Source organism: Nuphar pumila, chromosome 4, assembly GCF_984573655.1.
Source record: "Nuphar pumila chromosome 4, dmNupPumi1.hap1.1, whole genome shotgun sequence".
NCBI lineage: Eukaryota > Viridiplantae > Streptophyta > Magnoliopsida > Nymphaeales > Nymphaeaceae > Nuphar > Nuphar pumila.
Window position 1 is genome coordinate 8,779,855 of NC_143252.1, and position 25,140 is coordinate 8,804,994.

Sequence of the window (25,140 nt, forward strand, 5' to 3'; positions counted from 1 at the left end):
AAGATTGCAACCTATTCAGTTTTGACCTTTTCTTAGTCCTTGAGAGCTGTTCGGACCCAAGTCGATAGGGAGAGGGGAGCCTAAATTTTCCCTTGATTAGTTGTGGGGTGGCTGTCTTGTTAGATCTAATCCAGATCCGAACAACATTGTGAGCATTGGACCATATGATTTGAGCCTGTTGAATTGGACCTTATGCGGTTAGTAATATCCAATTTGATTTAGTTCATGCATGGTACAAATGAGTTGGATTAGTTGGATCACCTATGGGAATCCAACATATTGTTCCAGGATTTGGATCTTAAAATGTGATCAGAATGTATATTTGGATCATATTCAAGCTTACATGATCACACTATTTTGGAACTCGGATTTGTGTGAGCATTTCCTGTCAGATGTACACTTGGTCGTGATCAAATTTGATCCATTTGCACCATTTACATGTTAAACCCTTGTTTTTAACATTTTGTTGTCTCATCCAATATGATCCTATAAAAAATAGATCCCAATTCAGCTCCATTATGTCAGATCTGGATCCACGTTCAGGTTTGTTGCATAATATTTGGATTTTTTTTTTTGGATAATCTGAGGTAACCCACCCCCACCCCCGGACTGCAGACTGGTTGGTAAAAATCTTTGAGGTCCCCCCACCCACAGGGAATTACACCCAGCTTCGACCTCACAGCAAGGGACACCACCTTTGGATTTTGAATTTGTGACATCCTGTCAACCATAGTGACCAAAAGTTAAAAACGGCAAAATATTGATTTTCAAAACCTTGCGAGAATTTGAATTTTTTTTATAAATGTCATGTTTTTTTCAGCAAAATCTTGGCAATAATAAATTTAATTAAAAATATAAAAAATAACTTTTGTCAGAAAATATTAATAAAAATTATTTTAAATTAAAAACACAGTTTTTTTTATGATAAATAGCTGTTTAAAACATAAATATTGCGTATAAATCACGGTATTTATGTTTTTTCATAAATCTTGCGATATTTTGAAAATCTCACGAGAAATTGCTGTTTTAAAATTTCAGGCAATTTTTCATGATATTATCGCAAGATTTTCATTTTATCACTATGCCGTCAACTTGATGACATTCACAAATCACCCCTGCCCCTGCCACATGAGTGGAGCCTTGTCAACATATTTGGATTCACATTTGTTCTATTATGATCTGGCCCGTATTGCCATATCCCATTCTTTTTTTTTTCTAACCTGAAGAAACCTCACCCGGCACGAAGACCTGGTCGAGCTGGCTCAGCCTGTCATACCCACGGTTGTTGTGCCGGCTGTGCATAAAACTCTGAGGCTAAGACCCCTGCCCCCAAGGCCTATGCTATGCATTGACCTGCGCTGAGGGGTGACACCTATGAGAATCGAACCTTGACTGCCCATCCAGCAGCCAAGGCCCCCACCCTATTACGCCACCTCCCTTGGGGCACCATATCCCATTCGTTGCAACCCTAATTATTTGTCATGGACCCAAACACCACCTACACGTACCCACGTGTAGGGAGGGGCAATGGGGGGCCCAGCCTGTAAAATGGAAGGACCAAAGGAACCTCTGGACAGCCTGAAATTATTCTTCTTGACCAAGGTGGTCAAATGTAAACTTACGCCAAAATTGGGCATCTATCTTGTAAATTGCCCTTTCTCTGAGGCCCGATTTTTTTAAGTTGTAAATTCCAAAAGACCACCCAATTTATTAGCTTTTTATGAAAGGCCTCGTAACCTTTCATTTCACCTTCAACCACCTTTCGTTATGTGTTTTTAAGGCTAAAGTTGTTTAGTCATATGAAATGACTAAAATGTCCTCAACGTTTATATCTTAAAAAAAATGCAAGCCCACTTGTTTGGATCACTTTATAAATTGGACATATTTTTATTTTTTTAGTGACTTTTTTTTTTTTTTATAAATTTTACCTCTTTTTTCAAAAGTAGAGGGAGACATTTTTCTCAAAATACTTATTTCTTAAGTCCCACTTTCATCTTCCCAATCACCACTACCACCGTTTCTCTACCATCACTATTACCACCACCACCCGTCACCACCACCATTTTCACAATCACCACCTTTGTCATTACCACCACAACCGTTACCATTATCATCATCACCATTACCACCACAATCGATCTTCATGTTGTTTTATGGCTTCTATTTGTCCATTACTCGTCTTTGCTATGTGATTTTATAGTGTGAACTTAGGTTATGTTTGATAGCTCGTCTCGTGCATCGCATGGAACGAAAAAAAACATCGAGAATATGATTTCCAACAAACATTAGATGCGACGGATGGCGTTCCGCGCGTCCAAGTTCATGTTAATGTGTAATTTTCGATCCACCTCCCCCGTTACAAAAGGAACAAGAACGGAGGAAACATTAAAAAAAAAAACATACACCGATTGAGCAAGGCAGAGGGGCGCCTTCTCTCTCTCTCTCTCTTTCGATCCACCTCCACTCAGCACCACCACCCAACCAACCCCGCCGAAAGATCGCGGCTTGATCATCCGGCCGGCCATGGTGGGTTCGCTCTTTGGAAGGGCACCGTCTTCGGCAAGGTTGGTTGGGTGGTGATGCTGAGTGGATTCAGAAAGAACCCTCTCTCTCTGTCTATGTGTTGGGTGGTGGCGCCGGCGAGGTTGGTTGGGTGGTGGCGTCGGAGCCGAAAGATCGCTGCTCGTTCTGCCCGAACCCTCTCCTCTTGCCGAGTTCCAATCTAGCATTTGGCGGCTTTCGTTTTCGCGTCTTGCAATCATGACCGAGGTTCCCTCTGTGTGTGCGTGGAAAGTGAAAATCATTTTCTTCTGTTCTAAAAATCAACCTATAATGAAAGAAAAAAACCATATATATTTTTAGTTTGTGTTGATGGTGAGGTTCAACCCGATCGACCCTTAAAACCCGTTGATGCCCTGAATACCTCACACTTGCAGCATAATCTGGATACTCCATAGAGAAATCTCTAGTATTAAAGAGGCTTTCCTCTCTCTTCACTCTCCTCACTCACCCTCTCTCTCATCTTCCTTTTCACGCTCTCCGATCAATCCTCATGAGTAAGATCTCATCTTTCTCTTCGTCCTCATGTAGATCTGGTTCATTTATCGCCTTCTTCTTCTTTTGAGATCTCTGAACTATGATTCATCCCTGCGGCCTGCAAAATCAAGATCACAATAAACAGTATCTCATCTCCTTCATTTTAGTTTTTCTTTCTTTCTTTCATATTTTTGTTGAGAAATGATGGATGAATCGATCGATCGATGGATTGTTGAAATATAGGGTTCGGAAGGATCATGCCTGTCGTCGCTCGTGTGTCGAGCTTGTTATGGTTATTTTTGCATCTTAAAGATTCTTTAATTTGATTGTCTTCAAGTGTTTGTCTTATTGTAAAATTTATGGTTTTTATTAATGCTTGTTGCATAATTGTTGAATTATGAGTTGGTTCTAACCTTTTAAGTCATGTTTTTGATAAATTTATGAGTTTTGAATTTTTCCTCCTCAACAAATATTTGATTTTCTAGATTTGTGCCTTAGTGCATTTTTATGTTGTGCGGTTTTAACAAATTCATAAACTTATTATCCTTTTTGAGTGTAGCTTTCTCCCACTCAAATGAAAGTTATTATTCTTCTTGTATACTCTTTTTGAGTATTTTTGTTAAAACCCTAGTGGTTCTTGTGAGTATATGCTCCTTGAGAGCTTTCGTGGTTGTTGTGAGAAGATTGTTTGTGAGTGTCTTTTGTAGATACATTTGTGGAGTTCATTTTTTTTCCTTACATGGTATCTTTCAAAGATTCGATTGAGAAATTAATATTTGTGAACCTTTGTGGTTCTTTTGAAATTGGTTGTGAGCATCATTTGAGGTTCCAATTGTAGAATTCCTTTTCTTTTATGTTTTTTCACATAAGATTTTCAAACTTCATAATATTCTACCTTTATTAAGAATGCCTATATTGGTCTAAATTTGTTATTTGCTCATTCAAGATTATTGTCATTCGACATCTTGTATTGCATAAAATTGCATCTATTATCATTTAATGTGCATATAATTGCACTTTATATGTATCATAGCTAAGGCTTGATTTGATTCTTGGATTATTCCAAATCAGTTCTTACACATGGCATTGCTTATTTGAAAGGTTATCTTTTTATGAGTATTTTTTGCCTTTTATGATACTTTTGTTGTCCATCACAAGTTGTTATATAATGCATTAATCTTCTTGGCCTTGGTATTAAATCAGAGATGTTTGTTGAGGTGAGTTATGTGCACCTCGTGTTATGTCTTTTTAGATTGTCAACTTGTAGTTTGACTCTAAATGTCTTGTTATGGGATCTCTGATTCTGAGTGTGTGGTATCACTCATTTTTCTTTTGGCCATTGATTTTATTATGGATGCTCTTAATTATGTGTGCCTCTGATGGATGTCTAACTTTTGAAACCATAGTGTTTCTAGATATATTGAAAATTTGATATTTTTTAATTGCATTTTCATTACAAGTCTTTTTGCCTCAAATGTCTTCTTCTTTTATGCCTCCTATCTAAGTGTCATCATATGTAGACAAGAATTGTTTGTTCACACCTTTGTGTGTGCTTTTAGCCCATTGTTGGCTGTTTGCTCTTGCTCTAATAGGTGATACACTTGTTTTAAGTGTCATTATATGTAGACAAGAGATGTTTTATCACACCTCCGCGTGTGCTATTAGCTCATTGTTGGCTTTGTACTCTTGTTCTAGTCGCTGAACATACTTGATTTTGAGTGTTATTATATATAAACAAGAAATGTTTATTCACACTTTCATGTGTGATTTTTAGCCCGTGATTGACTTTTGTACTATTGTTCTAGCCGTTGATACACTCATTTCAAGTATCATTATATGTAGACAAGATGTGTTTATTTACACCTTCATGTGTGTCTTTGGCCTTTTAGTGACATTATATTTATGTTCTTGTTCTAGTCACTTATACACTTGATTTGGGGGTTTTGGAGGTCTAATGAGACGATTGCTTGTAATGGATGAACTATTGTTAAGAATTGCAAAATTCCATATTTATGAGAATTTATAATTTATTTTTTATTTGCATTTTATCATATGAGATTTTCTTTTAATTCTGTAATGATTTTTTAATCATTACTAGTTTTTTTTATATCATCTATAATGAATTTGTGAATTTTACACATTAAGTGCTTGTAATGTTTGACCTTTTAGTGGGCTTTTGTATTTTCAAATATTTTATCCCTCAATATGTGAGGTTCTCTACTCAAATAACATTCACTCTTGCTTCATGGGGGGCGTTTTGGTTTATTCAATCAAGAGTTATACTTGATTGGAGTGTGTTCTTGCAAGATCATACACGATACTTGTTGGCGTTGATTTATTTTCATTCTAAGAAGTGTGAGAAATTATTAACTCATCTTTTGTTCATAAAATTAATTGTCTCTTCTGTATTGATTTATGTGTATTGAACATTCTTTCTTTTGTGTGTCCTTGTGCACATCCCTTTGTGAGGAATTAGTTCTTGTATGAATATTGTTTCTTTGAAGGCATTTTTAATGCATGAAATATCTTTTAAAGCTCTTTAGTGTTGATTCAATAAAAAAATTATTTTTATGCCTTTATGCATATTGAACTCCTTTGTGAGTTTTTCTTGTGCCTTTGGGCACATATCTTTCCTTAAGAATATAATGAGTTTATCAAAGTGTGTTTTAATTTAATCATCTTAATGATATTTTCACATAGAGCTCGATTGAAATACGTAGAATATCTTTTACATCATTGTCTTGATGAATTATATGTTCCTCTTGATCAATGTTATGGTTTCTTGATTCATCTTGTTTGAAATATTCTACTTGATTGAATTATAAATATATTTTTTACTTGGAGCTCTTTATTTTGTTCCACGTGATCTTAAGGATAGATGGAAGAAGTACCTATGATATATCATGGAAGGTGTTTGAGGATGATCATTAAAGAGAGTTTAAGACTGACATTTGCAAAAAAAATTTATGTACTATAAACATGATGACTTCTATTGAAGACTCTTGAAGACTTAAATCCTTCCTCTATTATTCTTTAAACTTTTCGTTCTCCCACGCAAAGTTTGAGGGGTGGGTGTTAAAATATTGATGTAATTTTATGTTTTATATATATATTTATATTTATATATATATATATATATATATATATATTTATATTTATATGTTAGAAAATGACATTGAATGCAATAGGGTAAAAAATGAACCGATAAACACACACATAAAGTGCGAATACACAAACCTACTAAGGGGTGACCAAATGCACGTAAAGTGCAAACTCATAAACTCATAAAGGGGTGAAGCCAAAAGGGCTAAAAAGAATGAATCTTCATTAAGAGAGAGGGTAAAAACACTTGCAAACAATGGAGAGGAGAACCTCTATATATAAAAGATGGAAAAAAACAAAAGAGGGAGCCATTGGGGCTCCCACTCATAGACGTCGGGGAGCCCCAACGTCTATTAAAGTGGGGCCTCCAATGGTCCCAAAAATAAAAAAGTAAAAATACAAAAAAAAGAGAAAAGGTAGAAAAAGAAGAAAACCCTAAAAATAAAATTATATTGTGAAAAGACCAAAATACCCCTATTGGTTATTTTGGATAAAACAGAAAAGAATACATATATACGCATGTATATGTATATATATATATATATATATTTATATATATATATATATGAAAGATAAAATTACATCAATATTTTAACACCCCCCCTCAAACTTTGCATGGAGGAACGAAAAGTTTGAAGAATACAAGAGGAAGAATTTCAAGTTTTCAAAAGTCTTCAATAGAAATCATCATCTTTATAGTACATGAAAGAATTTTGCAAATGTCAGCCTTCAACTGTCTTTAATGATCATCCCCAAACACCTTCCACGATATATCATAAGTATTTCTTTCATCCCATCCTTAAGATCATGTGGAACAAAACAAAGAGCTCAAAGTAAAAAATATGTTTGTATTTCAATCAAGTAGAATATTTCAAACAAGATGAATCAAGAAACCATAACATTGATAAAGATGAACATATGATTCATCAAGACAATGATGCAAAAGATATTCTACGTATTTCAATCGAGCTCTATGTGAAAATATTATTAAGAAGATTAAACTAAAATATACTCTAATAAAATCACTATATTCTTAAGGTAAGATACGTGCACAAGGGCACAAAAAATACTTACAAAGGAGTTCAATATGCATAAAGGTATAAAAATATTTCTTTTTATTGAATCGAAATTAAAGAGCTTTAAGAGAGGTTTCATGCATTAGAAATTTCTAGTCTTCAAAGAGACAATGTTCATACAAGAACTAACTCTTCACAAAGAGACGTGCACAAGGGCACACAAAAGAAAGCATGTTTAATACACATAAATCAATATAGAAGAGACAATTAATTTTATCAACTAAAGATGAGTTAATAATTTCTCACACACCTAAGAATAAAAAAAAATCAGCGCCAACAACTGTCATGTATGATCTTGCAAGAACACACTCCAATCAAGTATAACTCTTGATTGAATAAACAAAAACACCCACCCATGAGACAATAGTCAATGTTATTTGAATAGAGAACCTCACATACTGAGGGATGAAATATTTGAAAATACAAAAGCCCACTAGAAGGCCAAACACTACAAACACTTAATGTGTAAAATTCACAAATCCATTATAGGGTAAATGCCAAAAATGAAAAAAACAAGAGATTTTCATACATGTGTATATATTATCGATGATATAGAAAAACAAGTAGTAAGAATTAAAAAATCATTACAGAATTAAAATGAAAATCTCATATGATAAAATGCAAATAAAAAATATATTATAAATTCTCATAAATATAAAATTTTGCAAATCTCAACAATAGTCCATTCATTACAAGCAATCACCTCATTAGACCTCCAAAACCAACAAATCAAGTGTATAAGTGACTAGAATAAGAACATAACTATAATGCCACTAACGGGCTAAACACACGCACGAAGGTGTGTGTAAACACCTCTTATCTACATATAATAATACTTAAAGTGAGTGTATCAGCGACTAGAGCAAGAGTACAACAACCAACCATAGGTTAAAAGTCACACACAAAAGTGTGAACAAACATCTCTTGTTTACATATAATGACACTCAAAATCAAGTATGTTCAACGACTAGAACAAGATAACAAAGCCAACCATGAGCTAAAACACACACGAAAGTGTGACAAAACAACTCTTGTCTACATAAAATGACACTTGAAATGAGTGTATCACCGATTAGAACAAGAACACAAAAGCCAACCATGGGCCAACATCGCACACAATGGTGTGAAACGACAAGCCTTATCTATATATAATGACACTCAAAACAAGTGTATCAGCTACTAGATCAAGAGAACAAAGCCAACAATGGGCTAAAAACACACACGAAGGTGTGAACACTTAGATAGGAGGCAAAGAAGAATTAAGTCTATTGAGGTAAGAAGACTTGAAATGACAAACACTAATGCAACTAAAATTGACAATTTTAAACATATTTTGAAACACTATGGTTTCAAAAACAATATATATCCATCACAGGTACTCATAATAAAGAGTATCCATAGTAAAATCAATGGGCAAAGAAAAACCGAGTGATACCATACACTCATAATCAGAGAACATAAAACAGTCAGTTTGAGTCAAACCACATGTGACAACCAAAACTGACCTAAACTGTGATGCCCATAACTCACCTTAACAAACATCTTTGATATAACAAAAATACGACCAAAAGGGATCAAATAACAACCTGTGATGGACAACGTAGGTGTCATGAAGGGCAAAGAATACTCTTAAACATACATTCTTTTAAATACACAATGCCATGTGAAAGAACCATTTTGGGATAATCCAAGAATCAAGTTTTAACAATGCAATTATATGCATACCAAATGATAATAGATGCAATTTTATGCAACATATGATGTCTAATGACAACAATTTTGAATGAGCAAATAATAGATTTAGACCAATATAGTCACTCTTAATAAAGTTTGAAAGGTTTATTAAAAACCATGAAATAAGTGAAGTCCACAATCGAAACTTTAAATGATGCCCACAACCAATCTCCTTACAATAACGATGAAAAACTCACAAAGCGCATATACTCACAAGAACTAAAACACTTAAAAAGAAAAGAAAAGAAAATATCTCATTAAAGTGAGAAAAACCCACACCTAAAAAGGAAGACAAACTTTAAATACTTCTTCACGAAGAAGCTCTCTCAAGAACCATAAAGGTTCAAACACAAAGCAAACACTTAAGAACCACTAGGGTTTACACACAAAATACTCAAGAGAGATTCCAAATGAAAAAGTGAAGAATATATTTCATACAAGTGGGACAAAACCCACACTAAAAAGATTAATAAGTTTATAGACTTGTTGTAACCATATTTTATAAGTTAGAACTAAGGCAAACTTATAAGTTTCTTAATGCATAGTAAACCTCATTATATGACTTAAAGAAGTTAGAACTAACTCATAATTCAATAATTGTGCAACAACCATTGAAAGGAAACATTAATTTTATAATGGGACACACTTGAACACAATCAAATTGGAGATTCTTTAAAAACATCATGATGCAAAAAGATAACCATATTTCATATGACAACAATACAAGACTATGCTTTTTAATAGAAACTACTCTTAATTCAAAATAATAAATAAAAAAAACTTTTTCAATTAAACATTGCTCATATGAAATGATGCATTAAGTGATAAAAATTTCATATATGCCAAGATTTTTTCTGAAAAACATGATACGTTAAGTGATAAAAATTTCATATATGTCAAGAATTTTTTTCTGAAAAACACACGATATTATAAGAAGCCACGAAACAATAATAATGAAGAGAGTATAATAATTTTATACTACATATATCATACAAAAATTTTAATCATTACTTCCTTTCAAAGACATACTATTCTTATGAAAGGTATACTTACAAACAAAGTTAAGTATATAAATTCAAAGCACCAACGGTCATATATAAAAATAAACAATAATTCAAGAAAAAGGTTATATATTCATCAATCTTAAGTCGTATACAAAACTTGTTATCAACAATATAATCACAAAAACTCTTAAAGTTACACACACAAGTAAGATTAATATCAAATTATGATTGAAAGTTAAACATTATTAACGACCTATTAAAACAAGATTTTTAGTTATCATATATCTAGAAAAACAAATTTACTGAAAAGATTTGATATGTGATATGCGAAAAGGGTTCAATGAAGACCTAAATAACACAAGCACTTAATGTGCAAGAGCGAAAAGAGCAACATCTTAATGAATAACATAAGCACTAGATGTGCAAACATACTTTTTGATTTAAAAGACATAATGATAAAGAAAAGCACATGCATACAAATGATCAAGAAAGTAGCTTCATAAGGCATGATATTTCAAGAAAAAGAATACATACTGAATAACTTCAAAAAAGAGAGGAGATACAACGAATACTTCACCATTTTCTTGAAATTTCTTGAGTGATGACACGCTTCCCGATGCACTGAAGAACAAATCGATTACAACCTTGCTTTAATACCATGTTAGAAAATGACCTTGAATGCAATAGGTTAAAAATGAACCGATAAACACGCATATAAAGTGCGAATACACAACCCCACTAAGGGGTAACCATACGCACATAAAGTGCAAACTCATAAACCCACAAAGGGGTGAAGCCAACAAGGCTAAAAAGAATGAATCTTCATTAAGGTAGAGGGTAAAAACACTTGCAAACAATGGAGGGGAGAACCCCCTGTATATACAAAATGGAAAAGTACAAAAGAGAGAACCATTGGGGCTCTCACTCATAGACGTTGGGGAGCCCCAACAGTCATAATAGTGACCATTGGGGACCCCAACGTCTATTAAAGTGGGCCCCCCAATGGTCTAAAAAATTAAAAAAGTAAAAATACAAAAAATAAAAATAAAAAGAAAAAAGTAGAAAAAGAAGAAAACCCTAAAAATAAAATTACATTGTAAAAAGATCAAAATACCCCTATTAGGTATTTTGGATAAAACAGAAAAGAATTTTGGTCTGTTTTATCCAAAATACTCGATAGGGGTATTTTGATCTTTTTACAATGTAATTTTATTTTTAGGGTTTTTTTCTTTTTCTACTTTTTCTTTTTTTATTTTTTTTATATTTTTACTTTTTTATTTTTGGGACTATTGGGGGCCCACTTTAATAGACGTTGGGGTCCCCAATGGTCACTATTACGACCGTTGGGGCTCCCCAACGTCTATGAGTGGGAGCCCCAATGGCTCTCTTTTTTGTGCTTTTCCATCTTGTATATATAGGGGTTCTCCCCTCCATTGTTTGCAAGTGTTTTTACCCTCTCCCTTAATGAAGATTCATTTTTTTAGTCCTTTTGGCTTCACCCCTTTATGGGTTTATGAGTTTGCACTTTATGTGCATTTGGTTACCCCTTAGTGGATTTGTATATTCGCACTTTATGTGCGTGTATTTATGGGTTCATTATCGAACCTCTTGTGTTCAAGCTCATTTTCTAATAGATACAATTGTATTGAAGTGTAGGCACACAATGCATTTCGACTGTCTCAATGAATTGAAGGAACATGAGAAGTAAGCCTTCGCATTTTAAGTTTTTATTTTGGTTCAATGTTCTGTTGCATGATATTTGCATTTTCTGTTTCTTGTTTTTCAATTTATTCATTGTTCTCATTGTAGATACTCATGTCTAATATGCTTCAAGACAGTGTTCTACATGTCAAAAGTCTGGAAGGAGATAGATGATGAGGTCTCTCTCTCTCTCTCTAACCTCAGGTTGTCATACTGAAATTTTCTTCAATTATTAATGAAAATTATCTACTAATGATTCAAATATAGATTTCTTTGATGTTGGCATCTTCTGTTGTTCTTATCATGTATTACTCAGTTTCTCTTGTTTTACCTAGCAACAGATTTGCAGAACGCTGCCCTGTATCAGATTAAATTTTTTTCTCTGCTTGTGCTTTAAAAATTAAGCTTGCAAGATGTTCTCTTTTTAGCAAAATTTGGTTTTCTTTTCTATCAAGGTAACATGCCAATGCTACAGTACTACATTGCTAATTTCTTGGTGACATTTTGTATATCATCTCATGTATTTTCTTCTTTTTTTTCATTTTACCATTGGTTGTATCTCATGATTTTGGTCATTAATTTATCCATAAAAAGCACAAGTGAAGGAAACATGAGCCACTAGGAAAGTCTTTCGTTTGATCATGAGAAAAATTTCTACTCCTATCCTTGTCATTGCAGTAAATCTTATCACTGGCACTTTTACAGTATTGCTTCTTTAGTTTGGAATATTAAAAGCCATATGTGGCATGAATGCGGAAATTGTGTCTACACTCAATCCTTATGCTTGCTAGCAAGTCAGCTCTTTCTTTCTTGGCTAAAAATGAAAATTATGTTTTTTTTCTTCTCTTGGGAATTTGCTGGTCAAGCCACTAACTGACGGGAAAATCATAAACCTAAATGTCCTGACAAGTTATGATGCCTTGCTTTCTTATCTCTGAAATTTACTGGATTGGCCACAGTTGCAATGATATGCACCTATGTGATAAAGAATGAGTTTTTATCCATATATGTTGCATATCCAGCTACTTTTGCGTAAGTTGGATCATTCTGATTGTTCCTGAAAATATATTAATTACTATGAGCATTATTGAAACAGATCAAACCTGTAGAATCATATTCTGAGAGGGCTGACCCATCAAGGGCTTATTATTTTAACCGAACATCATGAGATGAATGACAAGAAGAAGACTGCAAAGCAAGATATTTGAGTTCATTAAGAAAACATGATGGTGGAGTCAGGAGGATCAAAAGTCCATGAGAAAAAAAACACATTATATCTTGGGAGATGAGTTATCAAGTAGGAACCTTAGAAAGTTATGGTAAGCATAAATTTAAAGTTGAGGTTGGCCCTAGAGAATGCCAAAAGGCACATCTCTAAGGGCACATTTGTGTCCCGTGGAAGAGAGCTCCACAACATCACTTGCCGGGGAGCTCTCTTATGTGGAACTCAAGTCCGGCCACCCCCACAGGAAGCGTTTCAGTGGAAAAGAGGGGCGTGGCCGTTGAAAACAAGGTCCTCTTTCTGCATGGAAAGAGGATTTTGTGTTTGTATTCTCGTGGTGGGCCACACGGAAATGCATGGAATTATGTGCATTTCCATGGAAACCCAGAGGTTTCCATGGCACACAATCGGGACCTAAAGCTTTACCAAGGAAAAGGTGCATAGGGACCAAAACCATGTAAGATGTATGAGAATCAAAATAAGGGTTTAAAAATAAACGTGTGATCACATATAGGTGAAAAAGTATGATAAGGGCATGCTAAATGAATAGCAGGTGAGGAAAATTAAGGACTAAATCAATTAAACATTTAATAAAATATATCGATGATAAGTAGCTTAACAAGATGAAATGTTAAGAAACATAAGCCCAATATATGCATAGAGTATTTTTAATGAACAGGCATGTCTGGTTGGTTGTGCATTATTCAACTAGGTTTTGGATTCAATGCAGACGCCTAATGATTATAACATATACATGAGTATACTTGATGAAATAGTGACTAATGGAACTGCCCAAAATCAGGTGTGCTGTTTCCTACTGTCATCTGTACAAAGGTAGGCTTTGTTGGAATGATGTAAAGATTGTTAAGATATTGTATCTTTTATATATATATTTTGTTTATGGATTATTTGTAAATGTAATAGGTAATACCCTTTAGGGCTATTTTGGTCGTTTTCCCCTTGTAATAGGATCTGCTCATTAGGGGCAAAACTGTCTTCATACTTTTTCTATTTTCTTTATTTTTCTTTTTCTGTTTTTTGTTGATACTTTTATAGGTATTGTCAAGGGCATTATTGCTGTTGGGGCCTCCCAACAGTTAGAATCTGTGTATATATATGGGGCATGTTGCTCCTTGTATTGTACGCATCTTGTATGCATTTTATAAAAGGAAGATTATAATTTTTTATATTGTTGGTTTCACCCTTAGTGGTCTTTTGTGTTTGAACCCATATTTGGGTTGTGTGAGTTATCATCGTCTCTTGTATGAACCCTATTGGGTTGTGCCTTTTGAGATCACTCCCATTTCGTTACAAAGATGAGGGCATTCTGGAAAAAAAATCCTCACAGTTTATGGCAGCAAACAGATTCTCACACTCAACAACACGGTCTATAACTGAATTTTCCAATCACAATCATAACCATTTTCTAATATGCATAAACCTTTTGTAAGGAATATGTCTTACACCGTCAGACATAAGCACTCTTAGTCTGAGATGCGCAAATTCCTGTATTGTACCTCTATAGCGTTCTTGAGGCCTTTTGTCTATTATTCCCTCGAGAGAAAGCACCAGAATCATGTCACAGTGTGTTTTCTTAAAGTTCACAGATATTACTGATTATAAAACTCATAACTGATCACTGAATGGTGGCACTTCCTGCAATTCGTATAATTGACATTGAGCGCAGATGATATATATATATATATATATATATATATATATATATATATATATATATATATATATATATATATATATATATATATATATATAGTATTGATGGCTTAATGTCCCTACTTGGGATTTTTTTGGTCTTGGTGGTAATCAAGGCGGGTTGTGTTGTACAGTTGTAGCGCGTTATTTCTTACCATTGTGATCATCATCATCAACATTATGCCTCATCTCACCTACATGGGTTCAGCTCATAGATCCTCTTCTCTTCATTGGGTGTTATTTTTTAATGTTTTGCAATATTTGCTTACAGATTGCTGCAACAATCTTGCCTGAGGATTATCGCATCGGTACAAAAAGGTACAAATCCATCCTTTCTTGCTTAAGCTATGCCCTATTGGAGCTGGTAAATAGTTGATTTGACCAAGTTTGCCTTGTTCAGGCTTGGTTGCCAGCTCAAACTTGGTCTCAGATTCACAACAAGGTCCATGAAGCCTGAGACAAGCCAGCCATCATGAGCTCCAGTTGAGCTTGATCTAGCTTGTTTAAACTAAAAGAACAAAAAAATATAATTGTCATTTTAGTAAAGTTGGTGAGAGGAATTGAATCCCTGATGTCTTGTATTATATGCAAACCTCATTATGTAACCAGCTGTTCTATACTGTGTTATGTGAAAACCGGCCCTTGTTCGGCCTAAGCTGATCAGCCATGGCAACTTTATTCAGTTAAACAAGTTTGTTTTATGAGCTTGAACAAGCTTGTTATTGTCCCCATTTTGCAAATGGCTTGGCTCATTTACTATATGAACTGTTACAGGTTTGGATCCTCTGTAATGACTGCAGTGCCACCAGTGAAGTTTTCTTCCATGTAGTTGGGCAGAAATGTGAGAGCTGCAGCTCATACAATACCAGGAAAATATCACCGCCAGCTGCCAATTTAGTAACTTGATTGAACATCAAATTGTTGGTTGAAGAAACCTCACAAAATGCTTCAAGCTATCTGATTGTTGGTGTATTAGAACAGTTTCTGTTTTCTATGAAGCCATTTGGTGTCTCAAAAAAAATGAAGCCTTTTTCTGGGAGCCAGTACTTCTACTGTGACCATCAACAAATTTTTATGGGTTATATTGGAAAGGTGTTCTCTCAATATAAATAAATTATTGATGTATCAATCGAGGAAGTTAAATTCATCATAAAGGTTACTTGTTTGGATTGTTTGACTCCCTCTTTCTCTCTTATTATATTATATTTTGTGCATTAATAAAAGTTTGTAAATTCAAGTCTTCAGATTCCTGATCATTGCAATAGACAGCTTGCTGTGGAAGCCCATAAGTGAAATACGCACCAGATTTATGCTGTTTTTCATTGATAGTGCTATACTTCAGAATTGATGTTTTTTTACCAAGAAACGTGTCATTTCCTATGAATGTGGCTCACTTTCATGGCACACAGGGCATCTTTCCTAGAAGAGATGAAACAAATATGTCCATGAGAAATATGTGATAGGACCCATATAATATAATAAATGCAAAAAGCAGCTTTCCTGTCGAAATGGGGTTCATACCTTTTCTACTGAGAAACACTTTCCCTCCCAAGTGGACCTTTCAAAAGAAAGAGGTTTCCCTTGAGTTGGGAGTGTAACAAACGTTTCCCTTGAAGAAAATCATGTTTTGATTCTTCTGCATGAGTTTGCTTGAGTTAGCTACTTTTGTCAGATGCTTAATATGTCATTAAGACAGTATTTAACTTTTAATTGTCAATTAGGGCTGGTAAACGAGTTGAATGAGCCGATCTTAGGCAGTTCGGGATCAGCTAGTTAGGGCACACCCTTGCTCAGGCTCAGTTTGTGAGCTTGTCGCAAGCGGAGCCAATCTGAGTCTGAGCTGACTTGTTTTCTGAAAAGACATTTTTTAAGTATTTTTTAAAGCTTGATAATGTACAAAATATATAATATATGAATCTACAAATATAATATATGTAAAACAAGCCGAACTTGCAATGTTCATAACTGGCTCATTTACCTAAATGAGCTAACTCGTGGATCCTCTCACCGAGCTTGCTATGTTCTTAGTCAGCTCATCTACTTAAATGAGATGTTTCGTAGCTCTACTCACTTTCCAAGCCAAGCCAAGCCGAACAGCGAGTTGCTCTTCTTCATGGTATGTTTTTCAGGACATGTTTGGATGTACCTATTTATCTCGATATGTGGGATAATCTTGGAACCTGTTAAAACACTCAAAATTCATGAGATTTTAAAAATATCATGACACCTTTATTTTTTCTGAAAATATAATCTTTTTCTTGACACAATAGTCTTTTTCTTATCTGCATATTTTGTTTATTCTTTTTATACATTTTTTCCTAAAATTTAAATATATTTATGTTTGTTGATAAAAGCATCAGAAAATTAGCGAAAAATAATTTCTCAAGAGGAACTTCTAGGCCGTTATTTTGGCATTTTAACTTTTATCATTATGGTTAGAGAATGTTTGTATGGTAAACTCTCCAAAAGGCCATCTAGTGCTGAAAAGGCATCACCACCATCCATCATTGTCATCGCCACCATTCATTGAATACTAAACTGGAGCCTACTCTACCCCTCCATCGTTGTCATCCTCACCGTTCGTTTTGGGCACCCTTCCTAGCAAAGTATGAGTTGACTTAGCCACGTAGGAGGGATACAATTGGCTACCTAAACATGACATGAGGGTAGGGATGTGAATGAAGCAGGGTTTGACCTGGACTAGACCCGTAACAAAACCTACAGGGTCAAGGTTTGGTGATAAATGAGAAGGTTTGATTAGAACTAGGGTCGGACCCAAAAGGCCCCATTAATGCAAGAAGCCATTATGTTTTGTGAAATTTCTTACCAGACCTGACCCAACCCAAGTTCTTCCTTAATTTTTTATTATAAAAGTTATTATTTTACCAAGTATGGTTCGGTTCATGTAATTCTCATAGGGTTGGGTATGATTTTTCTTATAGTGGTTCCGATTGAACCCGGGTATGAACCTGGTACCAACATCTCAAATCAGGTCTCGATTTGGTTCTACCTGAATCCAAACCAAACCTGACCCGTTGTCACCTCCAAGGCCGAGCCGCCAGGGTGGGCACCCACCCTTACCCGAAAATTCTCCCAATAGGGAGGACTGCCCACTCTGATCCGAACCCAACTCCACACCCTCCATCCCCCAACCCCGACCCTTTTTAACTCCCTCCTCCTAAACCCTAAACCCCAACTCTTCTCTCTCTCTCTCGACGGTGCGCACCAGCGGCGGTCCGCCGCCCGGCATTGAGAATTCCAGCACTCCGACGGCACCAGCGGTGGTGCGCACGGCCGTGCCTTGCCTTGTGGTCCTCTCTCTCCTGAAGCTTTGCCGTCGGGAGACCCCTCTGGCGCACGCCCCTGGCCCTGGTGGCTGGGTCCAAAAAGCTTTATAGAGGTTTTTTATTTTAGGAGTTTTGTTTTTTTTTAATTTGCATAAATCTGTGATTTCTTTTAGGATTTTGAATATTGATTTGGATTTTTTTAAATAACATGAATATATAATGAAAGTTTTAGGGGTTTTTTATCTGGTATTTTCTTTTTAATTATCATTAAGCGTGTCTCAACCGCTGAGAGCACTGTGGAATCTCTATCATCAAGTTGAACTTGGTCCTTTGGTATCTTTAAAACCTGTAAATAGTATTTGAACGAGCAATATTTGCAAAGAAAAGCCATAAAATAAATTTGTATTATAATTAACCTTTCAAATTCCTTCCATATACCAGTTTCAGATAAAAATACATAAGATATAGATGGCCGGCATATCTTTCTTTCATACCAGTGGCAATGCAAGTTCAAAGTAGATGATTTAGTAATATACACGGCAGATACTATTTTGGTTATCAAACCCCTAAATCTTTGTTTTTTTAGGATTTATGTCTTTTATTTTGTTTTTTCGAATGACATAAATATTTAATTAGTAATTTTTTTCAATTATCACATCTATAATGTGATGTTTGTTAGGATTTAAGGTTTTTATTTGTTTTTTTATATTAAAGAAAATTTTAGTTTATGATTTTAATGTGTGTATGTGTGTTTAATTACCATTAGGCATGAATCCATGAATATTATGTGGTTTGATTTTGGTTAGAGCATTAAGGGTTTTTTATTAATTAATCATAAATGCATAATTTACAATGTTTGTAAGGATTATGGTTTTGGTTTGTTTTTTTAAATGACATAAATGTTTAGTTATGGTTTAAGAGTTTTTCTGTGTGTTTTTTCAATTATTATTAGGCATGGATATATGGATATTGCAAGATGTGATTTTGGTTAGAATATTAGTGTTTTTTATCACTTAGCATAATTCATAATTCTGTTGTTTGCAGTGAATAGTTTTGATTTGTTTTTTTAAATGATATAAATGTTTAGTTTATAGTTTTAAGGTTTTTGTGTCTTTTTTTCTAATTACTATTTGACATGAATTCATGAATATTTTGTGATTTGATTTCGGTTAGAATATTAGGGTTTTTTTATCTAGCATAATGAACTATTTATGATGTTTGTTTAAAATAGGGTTTTGATTTGTTTTTTAATTTATATTGTTAGTAATTTTTAGTAAGAAAAAAGAAAGATATTGTTAGTAATTATTTTTCCTTTTTTAGTTTGTATTTGTACTCACCCTAGCTAAGAATCCTGGCTCCGTCCCTGGTTTGATGGTGGTGGCGGTGCAGGTGTTGCCTGAAGAAAAGAATAGAGAGAGAAGATGTTGGTCCTCTTTGAGACCTCAACGGGGTTTGCGCTGTTCAAAGTGTTAAATGAAGGGAAGCTGTCCCAAGTGGAGGTGGGTGTCAATCAATCAACCCCTACTCTCTCTCTCTCTCATGGGGTTTATTGATGTATTCTTGAATGCATACAAACCCTTTCCCACCTTCTTTACCATGCTTCAACTGTGGTCTTTTTCAGGACATATGGAAGGACTTTACATCGTCAGAATCTGCTAGAAAGGTCAGAATCTCTCTCTCTCTGTTTTCAATTGGCTGGTTTGATGTGTTTCTCTTACTCCACCTTGTTGCCTTCTCTAGGTTGTGAAGCTAAAGGCATTTCAGAAGTTTGAGAACATCCCTGATGCGTTGAGCTCCGCGACCCTGCTCATCGATAGTAAGCCGAGCAAGGCTCTGCGCAAGTTCTTGCGTGCACATTGTGTTGGTGAGGAATTGGCTGTTGCAGATGCGAAACTTGGGAACATGATAAAGGAGAAATTGGTAAGCTTTTTATGGTGCTGTCTTTGATTCACTTTTTTTTTTCTTCGTCCTGTTTGCAAGTTTAGGTGTTTGTTGGTTCTTGCAGCAAATAGAATGTGTTCACGACAGTGCGGTGATGGAACTGATGAGGGGTGTGAGGTATCAGTTGAACGAACTCATTTCAGGGTTAGATGAGCAAGATTTTAGTCGGATGAGCTGTGGTCTAGCACGCAGCCTATCAAGATACAAGCTAAAATTCAGCCCGGACAAGGTGATAATCACTATCCGTAACCCCAGATGCTTTGTTTAATCACTACATCAAGCCGAGTTGTTCAATATTAATTCCGGATATTGCTTATCTTTCTGTTCTTATGCCTTTTTTTGGACTTCTGTCTAGCTTTCTCAATTTTCTGTTGGATAGTTTTCTCAAGTGAAGCTTTTATGATCTTGTTGCTTCCATTTCCTGTTAATGTTGGTACTTGGCTTATTCGATGACGCTGCTATGCCGTTCACTCTCATGGCTCCTGCAGAGCCTGGAAGTTCTCATTTTGATTTGTTTCATAGGAAGGGGAAATGCATCTAAGTGGGTGATGGTATCAATTTACAAAAGTATTTTTATCCATAGCAACGGGTGTTGGTGATAGCTATAGGAATCTAATCTCAATTTTATCTGCACTTCGTGTTCTGTCATATTTTATAATTTGCAGAAGAGTTGGCTATATGTTAATAATCCTTTATCACATCTTTTGTGTGTTTGTAGTTGGATACCATGATCGTTCAAGCTATCAGCTTATTAGACGATCTTGATAAAGAGCTTAACACTTACGCCATGCGGGTACGTGAATGGTATGGTTGGCATTTTCCAGAGCTTGTAAAGATTGTTCAAGACAATATACTCTACGCCAAGACAGTGAAGCTCATGGGAAACCGCTCTAATGCTGCAAATCTTGATTTCTCCGAGGTAAGAGGTACCATATTCTTGTAATGAGGCGTGTAAGTTGGTTTTTGAGATGTTTATTGTTGTTTATTTCTGTGTTTTTTCCAGATATTACCTGAAGAGACCGAAGTGGAGCTGAAAGCCGCAGCTATGATATCAATGGGTACAGAAGTCAGTGACCTTGATTTGATCAATATCAGATCCCTTTGTGAGCAAGTACTGTCTCTTTCAGAGTATAGAGCTACGCTATATGATTATCTGAAAAATAGAATGAATACTATAGCCCCAAATTTAACTGCCCTTGTTGGGGAGCTCGTTGGTGCTCGGCTTATAGCTCATGGAGGTAGCTTGTTGAACTTAGCAAAACAGCCAGGAAGCACTGTCCAGATTCTTGGTGCTGAGAAGGTGTGTTTCAACTTTCAACTCTCAATAAATGATTTTGCTGAAACGCTTGAAGATTTTAGCCTTCGTTCTAATCTGTGTAGCTGCAGCATGCCTTTTTCCTTTTGCTAGTATTGGGTACTCTTTTCGATTTTCTCTTGTCCTCTTGTTGGTATAATTAGGACTGTTTCTGATGATTTATTGTTTTGAACTTATAGTGGAAGTACTATTCTGTGGGAATTAAAAGGAAAAAAGAATAACTACATAGCGTTGAGCACATTTTTGAATATTGCCCAAACTTGTTTAAGTGTTGAGAGCATTTTCTCTTTTTGCATGACCTTAACATTGTCATATTTTGACACCATTTATTGCTGAATCCTGTAAATTGTGCTCCTCTTTCTATCCATGATCTGGTTATATTCCTGCATTCCCCTCGTCCTGTCCTCTGAGGCGTGTCAAGTTTTTTCAGCCTTATCATGTATAGCTTCCTAAGGGTTATGCACCATACTCTATCTTGTTACCTGATTATCTGTCAGAAGGCTGATCCATGTGCCTGATTTCTCTTATATATGCAGGCACTCTTCAGAGCACTCAAGGCCAAACATTCAACACCAAAATATGGATTATTGTTCCATGCCTCTTTGATTGGGCAAGCACCACCCAAATTCAAAGGTAAAATCTCTAGATCTCTTGCTGCAAAGACTGTTCTAGCAATCAGATACGATGCACTTGGAGAAAATCAAGATGCTTCTATGGGGCTTGAAAACCGTGCCAAGGTGACTAACTTTTTCCAACTTCATTTCCAATATCAATTGTTCAACCATTTGCGATGTATTTGTCATTTTTTGAGGCATTCTTCGAACTGTTAATCAGCTTGAAGCACGACTGAGGAATTTAGAGGGAAGGGAACTGGGACGTTCAGCTGGATCTACAAAAGGGAAGCCCAAGATTGAATTCTACAGCCAAGACCATAAGAAGGGCTCTGGAGCACTATTAGCAGCTGCCAAGGTCAGTTCTCTCTTTCTATTTGCTTCATTTTCCTGTCTCCAAACCCATGGAAATCTTAGCAAAATGTTATTTTTATGGTAGTGAAATCAGTTAGTATTCTCTCTTTTTTCCCTTTTTTGACAGTTAAGCTTGGGGTTAGCTCCTGGGTAGTTCAAACCTTACACTTGTTGGTTAGGATAGTGCAAATTTTCCATCCAGCTAACTCATTGGCACCTTCACCTGCAATATTTAAAGTGTTTTAAGTCTTTAGACATCTTTGGATCATTGTTAAACATCTGCACACACACACACACACACACACACACACACACACACACACACACACACACCCAACAACAGGAAAAAAGAAAAAGGAGTCATGGAGTACGTGATGAGTTTGATTTTATGCAGTTCTCATGGCTAGAAGGCTCCTTTGGATACCATGCTAAAGATCATCAAACTGTTGGTTTGTTTTAGTAGCCAAATGCAAAGTTGGTTAAGCTTGAGCTGTGCTGCTTTCATTAACCCTTTTCCTAAACATGCTCTCAAAAAGGGAAATGGAGACAAATCGGCTGATCCTGATGACCAATTCCTGTGCACAAGATAATGGAGTTCCCACTCTTTAGCATAATATATTGCTTATATTAGCTTACTTGATGGTTAGGTCATCACTCAGATGCTAAAAAAACAGTATCATTCCTTCCCTCCTATCTCACTCCTGCTCTGCCAAGGGTAGACTTTTCACATAATGCTAGACTGTGACTGTTAAACAGTCACAAATATCGATATCGGCTATATCTCAGCGATGCTATTGTCGCGATGGTTATAGGTTTGGTGATAAATCTCAGGGCTTAAAAAATAACAAAAATAAGAAAAAAAATCTCAGTTTCAGACAAAAAATACATAAATAATAAAAAACAAGTAAAAAAGTAAAAGGAAGGAGAAAAACATATTTAAAATGTAAAAAATAAATAAATGCAGTAAAACTAATTGATATTTGATAATATCACAAGAATAGCGCGATATTCTCATGATAACATCGTGATATTATCAAATTGGTGATATTTTCAAAATATTGCAATATTTTACCTTTATTATCATTTGCTGAATTTACAGCGATAATATTGTGACATTTTGAAATAATAACTATGCTATTAAATGAACATCATGGAACTACTTGACACTAGCATGACCAGATTCACACAAAAATTGGATAACTCCTGACTGCATCTGTTACTAGATGAATAAAAATCCCCGAACTTTGCTTATGCAAAATCTTGGAAGTCCTTTCAAAAAAATCTTGGAGGTCCTTGTATGTAATAAGAAAATTGATGTTCCCCTGTTCTCTTGTAAACTATCAGACATGGTTTTGATGTCATCTCCCTTGATGAGATAATGTTGCTGTGAATATTTTTGACATTGACCTCTCTCTCTCTCTCTCTCTCTCTCTCTCCAGACCTATAATCCTGCATCAGACTCTATTGTGGGGAAGACAATGGAAGTTGAAAAGGAGCCAGCAGATGAGCAGATAGAGGGTCCCACAAAGAAGAGGAAACATGAAAAAGTTAAACCAACAGAAGAAAACACGGCAAATCAAGAACGGGAAGATGAGGAGGAAATGCCAGAAAAGAAGAAAAAGAAGAAAAAGCATCAGAAGGAAGAGACGACAAAGGTTGAGGATGTAGCTCCTCTGAAGGAGGAAGAAGGCGAGAAAAAGAAAAAGAAGAAAAAGCATGCTTCATCAGAGGATGTTCATACTGCCAAGCCTGAAGAGGGTTTAAAAAAGAAAAAGAAAAAGAAGGATCAATCTGCTGAACCAGAAGAGGAAGAGAGAGACAAGAAGAAGAAAAAGAAGGAAAAGAACAGGGATGAGTGACCTTTTCAGAAAACTGAGATGGCATTGCTTGCAGCACGAGACCAAGAATTTGTCATAAGTTGCAGAGCTGTTTTTGCATTTGGTATGGTGCCTCCAGTTTTCTTTGCTGATGTAAAGTCTAGATGCCTCTGGACACAGTTTTTATATAGATAACTTATCTGTTTTTCATTTTGCAGTATGTTCCGTTTTTGCGGCTCCCAGTTTTTTCATTGGGCAGAGATTGTTTTTGAACAGGATGAGCTTGTTATTTTGTTAAAATCTTTTCACAAGCATACATGGCATACAGATGGTTTTAGAACAAATGAATTGTTCTGTGCAATCATCTTGCTTGCTAAATACATCAGATGACAGAGACAAGAAACAAATATCAAGATGCAAGGCTTTCATTTCAACCAAATTGGCATCTTCCAGCCGAGCAGTAACAACGATGAATCATATGCGGACTTGCTGTGCAGGTGGTATAGTAATTTCCATGAGAACCAACGCGATGATTAAAAGCCACAAATAGCGTCCTAAGATTTATTTGATCTTCTATCGATAGGCAAGAGAGTGCCTTCCCCATAGCCACCGATTAGGGTGGGAGGCACAAGGTACGGATAACAAGTGATGGATGTGGAGAGATTCTTGAATTTAAAAAAAATTTGCATCATATGTTCAACGGGAAAATTGATGTCATGCCAGATTCAGTTTCAAATTTGCTCATGGTTTGATCATGTCTTCCAAGTCTATAGAATAATACTCATTTTTCTTTCATTCAAAAATCGTGCTCGGCACTTGCTATGGAAGACACCCTTCCACTGGATCCAAAACTCTGACCACAAAAAAAGGATCGTAGGATGAACTTTTGTTATTGACTACAAAGAATGTTTCATCTTCAAATGTGATCATTGTGGACCCTGAACAATGCTGTTTGAAAACATGAGGGAATGTATCTACCACGGTCATCTAAGCCAGTTGAGATTTAGCGAACCACATTTTGCATTGATCTCTGCTTGCTCATTCAGATTTTTCTACCTTCTTAACTAAATGCCTTGAGAGGATGCCCCAGCCAAGAGCTGGTGGTAAACCACTCCAGTCAGCTGGGTCTGATCGTGCTCAAGTTGATCGGTATTGATCTGAGATGGGATCCATTACTGGTCCATATTTACATTGTCTCCTTGTGAAGCATATTGTGGACTAAACAGC

At 35.5% G+C, this 25,140-nt stretch overlaps 1 protein-coding gene across 1 annotated transcript; it reads left to right on the plus strand.

Moving 5' to 3' along the window:
* Positions 1–17,800: 17,800 nt before the first annotated feature.
* LOC149839276 (putative nucleolar protein 5-2) lies at positions 17,801–24,269 on the plus strand. Its single transcript, XM_090002423.1, has 10 exons — positions 17,801–17,988; positions 19,265–19,374; positions 19,497–19,538; positions 19,616–19,795; positions 19,881–20,045; positions 20,535–20,735; positions 20,820–21,116; positions 21,668–21,868; positions 21,966–22,100; positions 23,536–24,269. The coding sequence occupies exons 2-10, from the start codon at positions 19,297–19,299 to the stop codon at positions 23,953–23,955; spliced, it is 1,719 nt and encodes a 572-aa protein (XP_089858549.1). The 5' UTR covers positions 17,801–17,988; positions 19,265–19,296; the 3' UTR covers positions 23,956–24,269.
* The last annotated feature ends 871 nt before the right edge of the window (positions 24,270–25,140 follow it).